We start from the raw sequence: 12,472 nt of genomic DNA, 5'->3' as shown, positions 1-12,472 counted from the left end.
AAACGCCTCATTTCCCCATCTTAAGGACTGCTTTCCCCTATTTCTGTGGCTGGAGAGGAAGGGGAAGATGCTGTTTCATAAAAAAAAGGCACCGGGGCAATGCACCCTGGAGCAGGTCCCACCCGAACCAGTGAAGGTACACCAGGGATGATGGTATCTGCTGTCCTGCTGTGTAGTGTCTGGCAGGGGAATGTGAGCTGTGGGAGACTGCAAATATGGGAATGAACAATCACATGCATAAAGGAAGGCCTTTGAGAACGGCAGTGGCAAAATGGGCAAAAGTGGGCAAAATGACACAGCTGGTTGCCACTGAACTGAAAAGGAGCATGAGATGTCACCTTGTCTGTCCTCTGGGAAATGGGCAGATGTGAATGCTAATGCTGAAATAAATCAAACGGCTGAGAGGGGTACATGAATCACAGACAGATTGCACTCATCTCTTCCTGGGGAGATCACAGAACAGCTGGGCAAGACAAGAAGACGTCGGCACATATGGAACCGGCCTTTGTAGCTGCCCAAGGTCAGTAGCTGCTCCTGATGCAGCTGCTGTTGCCTGATAAGGTGTACGAGGGGGGAGCGGAAAGCAGCCGGGCAGAGAAGAGACTCAGGAAAACCCTATCCCGGTCCTCCCCCTGCACCTATCTGACACTGAGGCCTGAAGGCTGGACTTGTTATTCCATGCTCTGATGTGCAAGAGCAGAGTGTTAGGTGATTTTTAGGGAAGGAAGGAAGGAAACAGATGATTAGACCTATCAAAAGAAATTATATGGCTGTGCTAAAGGGACAGGCAGGACTTCTTGCAGGGCAGCAAGGCGTATGTCTAGTAACCCAGCTTAGCTGTATGGCAGGTAGGGCTTAGCTGATGCAGGAGGAAGAAAAAATCACATGGATCATTTTTCTTGCCCTCTACTTGCTCCATATTTATCAGCATAACAGACATGTGGAAAAGGGTTAGATTACCAAAAAAAAGGGTGGGGGGAGATTATTAAACCATACATGCTGCTGAGCTCTTTTGAGAATCTGGCTGCTAACAGGGGTACTGAACTTGCACCGTTTTGAGGATCTGGCCTTCTGATCAAGTGCTGACTATGCATGCTGAATATTTCCTTAAAGTGACAAAGTTCATTAAAGTAGAAGGAAAAGAAGTACCAGCATTTACCATTAAATTCACAGCTGTTTTAATAGAATGAAACTTTGAAGAAATCTATTGATTTCTTCAAAGTTTTCAATACAAGCCATGAAAATGGTACATAAGTGTGCTAGTGCTTTGAAAGGGCAGAAACGTACTAGATTCTGCTGTTTGCCATGGGAAAAGAAAAGAAGGTGAAGTTCAAGTAACAGCAAATACCATGGGTGCAAGATTACTCTTGTGCTGGGTTGATAACTCATCTGTCTTAATCTGATGATTCTGTTTGCAACAAACCACTGTGATAAATTTCAGTTCATAGAACTGCCCATCACTACCTCTGCGAATCTTTCCTAGAGAACTGCTTTGCACTGTGAAAATTAATTACTGCCTGCAATTGCATTGTGCAAATTCCTTATTTATTCAGCCCATTTAGGCATACTTTCTTGTAAAATGTCACAGCACACTGTTCCTTCTCACCAAGAAAAATACAACTGTCGCACTGTCAAATAACTTTTTTCTCCCACTGTCAAAAGAAAAAAGCAAAATAAAGGATCAGTTTCAGACCAAGAAAAGTACCCCAGAGTGTAGGCTGGAGGCAATTAATTACTTGTCAGCATCTCCTTCAGATCTGCATAAAGTAGAAAAGGTGCCTGTTTGGCTTTGTTCTGCTCTTTGTATTGCACTGCTCTACTCCTTTCCCTACAACAACGTCCATCAGCCTGACGTCTGAATGCCTGCTAGATATCAGTACATCAGGTCTGCTCAGTCATGTTCTCTGCTGGGATAATTCAGCATGACCTATCTGAAGTTCATGTGTTTCTTCTGATTTGTGTCATATTAGATCTATTGCTTTTTACCTTGGTCTCAGAGAGTGGAGTATTAGCGTGCATTTCTCTCTGTGTGCAAGCTGATGATGGCTGTTAGCGTACGGATGTCCTTTTCATCGCATCAGTCACACACGGGGGCAGACGTGAAAACCCAGATGTATACCCAGACAGAGGCATTAACCCTTAAGCACAGAATTAGCCGTGTGTGCACGTACATGGGCTTATGTGCAAGAAGCGATGCAGCGATATGAAAACCACATCTCACATCTGAACATGTATGGACACAGTCCACATGTCCTTGCAGTCGTCTCTAGCAAGACTGCTTTCTTGCTCTTCCTTTCTTAGCTACATGTGCATAGAGATATAAAAGTGCATGGCAAGGAGACGGTCTGCTCTGGGGGATGCTGATGAATTACATACAGGAGCAGACCCATCAGCCGTGGCCCCATCACTTCGGGAAAGACGGAGGCTTGCCAGCGCTTGGTTGCTGGCAGCACGCTTATATCACATGGCCTTTGACAGGTCACTGCTCCCGGGAGAGTGGATACATAATGCAGGAATGCACAGTTGCTGGAGGGCTCATGTGGTTCTCATCAGCATCCCAACCCTCAGCGGGTGGGACTGCTCTCCCACACATAGCTTTCCAGTGTGTCAGCACCCCTGCATAAAGCCATAGGCTGGCTCTGCTCATCTTCCTCAGCTGGCCTGTGTTGGTGGAGTTTACAGCAGGTCAGATGCTGTGCCTTCTTGAGTCACATAGTGACAGAGGCACTTGCTTACTTGCCAGATTTTCTCTCCCCCAGAGTGTCTCTTAAGTTTCCACTTTGATTTTCTGGCCATCTTTTCCTTCTCTGCCCTGTTAGGATGACCCGAACGTGCTATTTACCCCACTCCCACATCTGCCGCCTGGCCTGGCAAGGAGCACGTTGAACTTTAGCTCTTAGAGCCACAGTCTGTCTAGCTATGAACACAAAAGTTTGTAGTCCACACTGCCCATAGTAACACTGTGCTGCTTTGTCTTGCTGGTCTGTTATTGTAGTGAATACTGTCCAGGCAAAAGATTTTAGAAAATACACCTGTTCTTTAAATTAAGTTGTTCCTGATACTTATGGACCTTTTTGCTACACTCATTTATTTTGCTCTTTTAAATTAGATGCAGCTAGGATTTTTGTTACTGAATTTCCCTTTAAAGTGATTGGAGAATGACAGGTTCATTCAGAGAGAAACTGAGATTTTTAATGGACTGAATCACCTGCCGGACCTCTGTGTAGATAATTGGGGAAGGTTAACATGACTAACATGCTAGCATCATCTGGTGTCTGAATTCAGGTTGGGCTGAATATGAGGATGTTTGTTCATGATGTTGTTGATCCTACTAGCAGCTGAGAGATGCATCGGCTTTGCAAGTGCTTAGCCTAGGAAGGATGGTTCTGGGGCACTGGTGCAGAGACATACCAAACTATGGATGGTGCCAGCAGCACTTGCAGGCTGTTATGTGCTCAATAAGAAGGCATCTGTCCCATGCTGGTAACATTCTGCACTGTGGGGATTTATCAGCTGGAAAGCTGGGGTGGCCAAGCAGTCTGTGGCTCTCCATTTCCTTTCACAGTCCACATTGAGAAATGAAGGCACTTCAGTCCTGACACTTTGCTGCATATCTGCCAGTTTAGCTGGGACTCTAAATCAGTTTCTTGCGTATCGGTGGGCCACAGCTTGGAGGATACAGGTGGGCACAGAGGAGCAGGTGACTGCTGGACCACGCACCCAGGGACAAGCGAGCACATTGGTGCATGTGAACTCTGAGGGAGCGTGTTTGCAGATACATTTCCCAAAAGAGACTTGCATTCAGTTTCCCCATGCTCTCACCTCAATGATATAGTCTTTTCCATCTTTGCTGTGGACAGCTTTGACAGCGCAGATGTCAAGACCTCCAAACATTTCCGCACAGGCATCTGCCCAGAGTCTGTACCTGCAGAAACCACAGAAGCATGGCCTAGGATTAGCTGTCATTAGGTAGTCCACCAAATACAGCCACCCATCCCACTGCCCACAGGAGCACAAAGAGATTCGGGAGCCCTTTTTATCACAAGGCATATTTCATATGCTCTGCTGCATCATTGCCTCCCTCTCTTGCAAGGGAGATGGAGCAAAAAAAAGAATCTTGCCTAAAGCTTCCCTTCATTTCAGATTGTTTCAATCCTGCCTTCAAAGCCACCTTAAAATGTTTCTTTCCTTCCTTGGTGTTTACATCAGATCTCCAGTTGGTTGTCATTTAGCCAAGCTATAAATATTTAGCTCATTTAATCTCCCAGTAGTGTTGGCCCCTTAGCGTTTTTATTGGCTTTGCCTGAAAGCCCTCCATTATGCAGGCAGCTTTCTCCTGATAAGACATCCTGCACATTGGGGATAGAATAAGATCGGAAAGCGAGGGCAGAATTTAGCAAGGAGTAGCCATCCCCTCCCTGATCTGTAACCCAGCAGCTCCTGCTTTTTTACAATTTACTCTTTCAATTTCATCCTTTAACAGTCTCCTGCCTCCCTTCTATCCCCTGGGCATTGCTTCTATCCAGGCAGTCCCATCACGTGGACCAGGCACTATTTTGTTAGAGGGAGAGCTACAGGCTGCAGCCCTTTTCTCTAGCCGTCCCAGGATGGGAACGTGAGCTGGTGCCCCCTTAGCTATCCCGACGCCAGAGGAGGAGAGAGAATGACAAGAGGCGTATTATGGGGGGACTGCATCCCCCCGCTGTGGAAACGAGGAGGGAATGAGGTGGCCTGGTTTTATTTCCTGTGCAGCTGTGCCGCAGTCCTGACCATTTCAATAAAAATAATCTCAGAACAGCAGATCTGTAAGCAGGACTATGACAAGATGCGGAGAGGGGAGGGAAGGCCACGGTCTCATGAAAACGCTGACATTTTGCAGACCCTACAGGGACTGGGAAAAGAGCTGTTCTGGCCAAAGAACAAGCTTATGTCCCTGAAGCCAGACAGAGTCCCCATAGCTTGACGATATAATGATCAACTTGTGCGAACACAATGTCTGTGAGAAGAAACAAGAATATGGCTTATATGACTACCGGTGCTCTCTTATCCCTAATGAGGAGACCAAGCACATACGCCCCAGCCCCCCTGAGGAAAACAGAACCCGAAGAGGAGTCACTAGCATAAGGAGGAGGAGAACTATGGACCCCATGAGCCAGGCAGGAGGCATGGCGAGCCCCCCTCGTGCACTGCTGTGGCCCCACACCCTGGGACACCGTGGTGGGAACCACCTCTCTTCCTGAGGGATGTCTCTAGGTGTCTGGGTTCAGCAGCCAAGCTCAGGGAATTGTTGTCCATGCCAGAGACCCTGATAGCTACATGTCTTCAACGTTGCTGGCCCTAGGTGAGCACTGGGAGGCGTCAAGGCTGCTGGGGTGGACAGAAGAGCGTACTTATGCATATGCGTCGGGGTAGCATTTGCAGAGGATTTACTGCCATTTTGCCTAGTATTACCTGAACTTGTCAATCCTTTGGGCTACCGTTCAGTACGGTAGGTACTTCAGGTTGCTCCTACTCATCAGAACATTTCAGCACACTCCTGCCTTGTTGCATGCACTGACAACTCATGGATTTCAATGGGATTTGTTGCATTTATGGCTGGATAAGGCTAGTGTGGTGAATTGTGGTACTACAGTTATAAAATGAACCTTCAAAATGCAGCGTGGCAGGCTGGCAGGAACCTGGGTTTTAGTCCTACAACACTGCAATGAGGGAATGTCTACCGTTTGTCTCTCTAGCTTTAACTGTGTTAAAAACAACTGGGATGCATAATAATGTGCAGTTCCCACAGTCCTATTAGGGTCTTGCAGAGTCACCTTCAGCATCTGATTTGGGGCTTGGCTTGGCTTCCCTGTTTCACAGAAGTAAAGGTGCAGAAGGGACCTTAGATGATCACTTGCACAACTCTTGTACCCCAAAGAGGAGACATTTCTTTAATCTGGTCCAAAAGAGTGCAGAGATTCCCCATCTCCTCCAGGCAATCCATTTCTGTGCTATGCGATCCTTACCATTAGGAAATACAGGAAATGTTCAAACAAACCTTTTCTGCTATAATTTAAGCCCATTATTTCTTACACTACTGTACTAGTAATATAGGGAGTGAGTAATGCCCTATTAGTAGCCTTTTACATATTTGAAGAGCTTGTGCCCTGTAAGTTTTTTCATCTTTGGATTGAAGTGGTGCTCAGCTTGTGGACAACTTCTTCCAGCTCTGTGACAGCTAATGAAGGAAAGTCAACCTCTGCACTCCAGGCATAGATTCATTATGCATGAGTCTACACCTCTACTGGAAAAATATCAGTGGTCTGCTAGCTGAAAAAGGTGGTAAAATTTTTCAATTGTTTGCAATTTTTACATGCTTTTCTCATAGGCTGATTATGTTTTCTTTGAGTGTTCCCTTTATTGTCCTTTGGGCTTTCTGCAGCTCCTTGCTATCTCCTTCAGATGTGGTACCCAAACCTGGACAGACTTAGAATTAATCATGATACTGACAAATTGGGGGTATAATCTGAAAAAATCTTAGATTCACTAGGGATGAGTGCCTACATGTGATCTATGGATTCTATAAATCTATGAATAATCTACTTAAATAGGATGGAGAAGAAGTGACTTGATAGCAGTTCTGCAGAATACAGTTTGGGAGTTACAGCAAAACTTAAGTTACCACGTCAACAATGTCATGCAGTTGCAGTATTAGCAAATATCACAGTGATTTGAATATATGGAAGTACAATCTGCAAATTTTAGTCTGTAAAATGCTTGAGGCAATTCCTTCTGCTGTGTTCAGCAGTGAAAAGACCTTAGCTAAAACAGTGTCCACTTTGGGGAGGCTAATGCAAAAAAGTGCTTTCAACACTTCAGCTGACAGATTTTTCCCTCTGTTGAGCAGAAGAAAAACACTTTTCTGTGTCTGCCTCTCATTAGTAATGTACTTAGAATAACTTCTTGTTACTTCTTGTTTTGTGCTGTGACCTTTCTGATTTTATCCATACATGTTTGTGCTCATGTGCTTGACCTTAGCATGCTGGTCTTGTTTCCTGTGGCTACATTCACTAAAGATCTAATGATTTAGCAATGTTGGTCTCTAGTTGTACTTCCAGTCTGTTCTCCAAAATAGGACAGTTTGCCTTTGTGCCCTTAGTATTTTTATAAGGAAACACTCGGTCTTTTAAACTCCTTTATCCAGCCTCCCGGGAGACCTCACTTACCATTTCCCTCAATTAACCAAAGTCTGAAACACAGTTCCTCCCTTCTAACCCAAGAATAGCTAATACTGTCTTGAAACCCTCTTCCTTACCTCTCTGTCATTGCGATCTGTTCTAGCATCGCAGAACCTGTGTTTGCCTTCCAGTTTCCAGAGATGGACGTCCTCCTAGGAAAACAAACCAAAAACATAACCAGAACATGAAAATACACTCCTGCCCCATCCTCCCCCATACTGTAGACCTTATTCTTGACTCAGTCCTTGTACAGGAGGGGATGAGGTGAGGTTTCTTCCTCACAGAAGCCTTTGCAAATCCTGCCTCAACAACACTCCATACAGGATATGTTGTTCAGACTCATGAAAAACTGAATGAGGAGTTAGGCAGGGAAATCTCCAAGGAATCTTGAGTACACATCAAGCTCTGTGAGTACTTACTTTCTTTATACATCAGGCCCAGGAGAGCTGAAATGTCTGTAGAAGATCTCTGGGATAATCACCTTTGTGTTCTGCAATGGGCAGCATCCTCCGTCCATGGAAGAGTGACTCTCCAGGCAAACATCTGCCTGAGCAGCTTCACAAATGTCAGCTCTGACATTCTGGGTCTCCTTTGATTTCAATCGTACTGGTGTCATGGAATATATGATTATACCCTCTTTTCACTGACTTTTCATTGACCTGTCTGTGGCTCAATGTGTCTGGACTTGGAAAATTTATAATTGCAAAATTGTTGGAGTCTTGTTAGCTGCAACTGATGGTTCATTTCCAAAAAAGGTACTGTTGCTGGCAAATCCTGGGTTTCACCAACATCCATCAAGGGGTAAAAATTTTCCTTTTCTTGACCTTAGGCACAAGGCAAACCTTGGACATCCTGCTGTGACAATACTGTGCAGATAACCCTGGCATAGTGTACAAGCTAGCACAAGTCAACAAGCTGACAGGATACATCCAGGGAGAGTCTCCTTGCCAAAGAAGATTTAGGTAGAGATTTATGAGGGGAGTATGAAGTGTGATCCAACAGTTCAACATGGTGGTTTTGGGAACCCTCGCTGCCAGTTCTCTCACCTTTTCAACATGATGTGGAAAAGAGACTCTGAACTTGCAAAACTATGTGAAGCAGTGGTAATACTGATGTCCTGCTAGACTATAAACCTGGATCGTTGTAGCTGACTACCTAAGGTTCCCCTTTACTCTGGCGAGGGACAGCCTGCAGTCCTTTTTCCATTTCTCTTCTAAAGTGGTATGTATAGGTCCTGTGAAATTTAAATGGTCTTTGTAACCATATTTAAAGGAGTGGGAGGGGGGCCAAAGGAGCATGATTACTGTGTTGAATAACCGTGTTTCTGTATAGTTGACTCTTGTCCCTTGTTCCCTTCACGCAACATCCATCTTCCTGCCCTACTTCCTAAGCAAAAGAATGGATTCCTCCTCAAGCTTTGACTGTTATGACTGCTTTGATGGCCTGTAAGGTCAGTGTTAAACCCTCAGCCTCTCTTTTTCTTTTGACATGGGATTCTTAGGATTACGTTTTTCAGTTCTGCAATGGGAAGAGCCACTCTTTATTAACATTTAGGTTCAGAAAATTGCCCTGCAGTGGCAGATGGCATCCAGAATCCCATTAGTACTGATGAGAACTCCTGGAGTCTGATTAGTGGCAAGATGATTGGATATCAGTGTTTAGAAAATGTGGCTGGCATACCAAATGTAAGCAGCTGTGTTGTCCCTAAGAAAACCAAACCACAGCTATATGGTTTTACAAGGAAAACTGATGTGGGAAAGCTCCCAAAATTAGAACTCTGCTCTAGCTGTTGGGCTGATTGGTTTGACTTGTTTATGCCTACCCATCTCCAGCAAATACTGGGCATAAGATATAAAATATTTCTCTCAGCTGTATCCTTATCTTTCCTGTTAGGGAACTTTCCTGCTTAAAATAGAAAAGCTTCGTTTGAAGCCCTCCGGACCAGTGACCAAATTCCTACACCCTAGCCTCTGTCAAGATCACTCCCTGCCAAGCATGTCTGAGCAGTTCATGTGTCAAGTGTGCCAGCAAATTCTTCTTCTTCTTTTTTCTTTCCCTTTTTATATTCAACCTGAATACAGAAAGGAGACTGAAGGCAAAAATCTTTCACTAAAGGTGCTCTGCCTCAAACCCCATTTCTCTCAGGGAATGAAAGTCAAAGTGCTTGCAATCATCCTAAACATCAGGGTGCCACAACAGTGTACAGTCAGTACCTTAAAGGAAAGGGCCCCAGGCTTTTAGGGATCAATTGATGAAGCAGATCTGTGACCAAGACACCTTCAGCATTGCTTAGGATAAGTGGATAGACTAGCAGATCATGGGCTGTTGGTGTCCTATACTCACCATCTCCAAGCTGGGCCATTTCAGTCTAAAAGTAGCTCTAGTTTAGACACAGTTGGTGTTGTATCCCCTGCAGAGCATACTGAACTACATTTGAGGTGACAAGATCAGAAGTCACGCTCATGAAACTAGAAAGAAACGAATATCACCCTCTTACTAAGAGCTGGTGGCAAGGAATATCCCACCCCTGAAAGTCAGCAGCTCCTGGCTTCATTCAAAGTGAACAATATTTCATGAGTCTTAACTGGAAATAATCCCTCTGTTTGCCCGCAGTTTGGGTGAGGGTGGAAGCGTAATTTCCGCACCAATTTCCCCTGCCACATGAGCAGTATTCGTATTTTCTCTTCACCAGTATTACAATGACAGTCAAATACCTTTGGTGGAATTTAAGGCATGTATCACACGCTGCTTATCTGCTGTTTTGAGACTGGCCCAAGGCATGGGCTAAGTAGGTGTTTGTTAGTAGTGTATATCTGGAGTCACTGCACTGAAGTCAATGGGAAACTGAACTCAAGCCTTGGGTCATGGGCTGGAAGGAAGTGCATTGAACATCTGGGGTGGGGAGGAATGCATGAGTCACTCTGCAGCATCCTCCCTCTGGCAGATGCTTGGTGCAAAGTAAACATGTTCTGGAGAATTTCGGTACAGTCTTTTCTCAGAAAGAAGGGGGCTTGTAAAATCTATATGTGTGGGTGAAGGTATAAAAACACTGGGAAGATTCCATGGCTCACAGATCAAAGCAATTCACTTAGTATGACACTGCTGCAGATGCTGTAATTGCCTTTGAGGCTGAGATTTGCTAGCATGACTAATGATTTTGAGTCTTCTATTTGAGACACCAGTGAGAGCTCTGATATTTTGGGTGCTTTTACCTCTGTCCTTGGACACAGTAGGGACTTATTTATAACATAGAAATAACCTTCTGTTCTGTCTGATTCTGGGAGAGAGGAACAGCCCCTGATGGGACTGACTATACTGCTCTCCCAAGCTTACATCCATAAATGGCTCTCTCAATATAAGTCAACCTTCTGGGTTAGCAAGTCGCTGGGTGAATTTTGCTGTTTGCTTTCTTTGCTAATAAACTTCATTTCTCATTAAGGTGTTTCCCATTCATGGCTGTTTTCATGTGAAAACATTTTTCATTTAGCAAACAATTGTTTGCGCAGCTATATTCCCAAGTGGGATTAGCTCTTAGTGTGACTGCTTTCTTTCCTCAATCATCTGGTATTATTTCTGATCCCTGTCTGGATGAGTGCAAATAATAAACGGGGAAAGGATATGGTCAGGCTAACAGGGCCTTTGTTTCACTTAGAGGCAGGCTGGGAGCAGGCTCTGGAGCCAAGGCTGGCTAGGTTGGCAGGAACAGGGAATTTTAATTGATATTTTAAACCTTCCTTCCTTTGGCCAATTTGAGCCAGACTCCCTGAGATGTTAATGTAATATTAGGCAACTGTGCTATTGTTGACCCAATCAGATTTAAAACAAATTTAATCTCATTGGGTTCACATGAAGTAGCTGAGTATCCCACAAGTCCTTCCCATGAAGAATGTGACCAGTCGTTATCTAGTTCACTTAAATACCTCTGTGTTAGGAATCCAACTGGGAATTTTAGGTGGCTATAGCTGAAAAATATGTGATGGTGTACATTTGATTATCTTATTTAACTATGTTTCGCCAGAACTATGGCCTCGGGGTTTGTAAACATGGACCCAAAACTCACAGTGTTGTGGGTGTTAGGTAACATATGAAATTTATGTGGCGACCTGAAGAATGCACTGCTGGAGCTGTCTACTTATGCAGAATTTTGTGGCTGGATAAGAAGCTTCTGGAGAAGCCGTGCTATTTGGCTTTTCTCATCTAATGGTTTGCAGTAAGAAGAAACAGGTGTCTTTCTGATTCATGTGGTTACATCTTTAATTGAGCTTGATGACTACTGAAGTTTGGCTGAATGCTTTTTAATATTTTTAAACATACCAGTGTTGAGGGTTGTCTTCATGCCACCTCCCTCACTACCCCGCGGGGCGGGGAGGAGCTTTGGGGCACCCACAGAAATGTCTCTCCTTCTCCTTTCCCTCCTTTGTACGCTTCAAGGAGCACACATGCAAAATGCCCCCAGAAACCCTGCATGCTGGCCAGGCTGAGGCCGTTCATACCCGGTGCTGTGCACTCCTCGTGGCCTCATGTGCTTGCGGTGCCGTGATCTCCAGCTGGGGAGAGGATGGGGTGTTGCCATGGGTTGGACATGGTAGGATTCCATGAGTTACAGCTGGCTCAATCTTTTTTATTGTTTCCCGCAGGTGGGAAGGGGTGGGTTCAGTTCCCACTAGAGGGTATGGGGGGCTGGAGGATTTTGCTGCGAAAGATGAGCGCTTTGACAACAGGAGGGAGAGGTGATAGGTGATGGCAGAGCACAGTTGTTATAGTGGGAACTAACTGAATCTCAGAAACAGGTAGAGAGAGATTTACCTTCCAGAAACAATGAGCTGATGGTGAGTAATGGAGAAGATGACCGGTGGATGAGGGATCTGGGCTCAGAGGTGGGAGGAGAACAGAAGGGCTATTCTTCAAGGAAATTAAGTCAGCTTCCTACTCCTGCCCAGAGCAGGCGCTGACTGAATCACATCCACAGCACTGTCTCCCCCCGTCTCACTCCGGCATAGCCACGCACTCACATGTAAGCCTTGTAGTTGCTGCCGATTTTCTGGATTCGGATGTCGTACTTGGAGTCAATGAACGGCTCGGCGGTGGCATAGGTTTTTGCCATGGCTACTATGCTGGCCATGTCCCGGAAGTCGTGCTGGTTCTCAACTTTGACCTTGATTGCCAAAATCCAGTGCAAAAGTGACAAGGGCAACAAGAACAGGAATACTTTGTGAGCAGAAATCATCTCCGCGCCTGAATAGCACAATGTCAGT

The 12,472-nt window shown here is 45.1% G+C and overlaps 1 protein-coding gene across 3 annotated transcripts in view; it reads right to left on the bottom strand.

Moving 5' to 3' along the window:
• SYN3 (synapsin III) overlaps positions 1–12,472 on the bottom strand; it is a 260,724-nt gene that overhangs the window by 11,100 nt on the left and 237,152 nt on the right. For all 3 annotated transcript variants that reach the window (XM_069807362.1, XM_069807363.1, XM_069807364.1), the window contains 3 exons: positions 12,230–12,372; positions 7,295–7,369; positions 3,823–3,925 (listed from right to left, as the gene is read on the bottom strand). In XM_069807362.1, the coding sequence (XP_069663463.1) occupies positions 3,823–3,925; positions 7,295–7,369; positions 12,230–12,372 (321 nt within the window). The remainder of the gene's footprint in view (positions 1–3,822; positions 3,926–7,294; positions 7,370–12,229; positions 12,373–12,472) is intronic.

Source organism: Haliaeetus albicilla, chromosome 19 (genome assembly GCF_947461875.1).
Source record: "Haliaeetus albicilla chromosome 19, bHalAlb1.1, whole genome shotgun sequence".
Classification (NCBI taxonomy): Eukaryota; Metazoa; Chordata; class Aves; order Accipitriformes; family Accipitridae; genus Haliaeetus; species Haliaeetus albicilla.
This window is presented reverse-complemented; position numbering and strand designations above follow the sequence as displayed.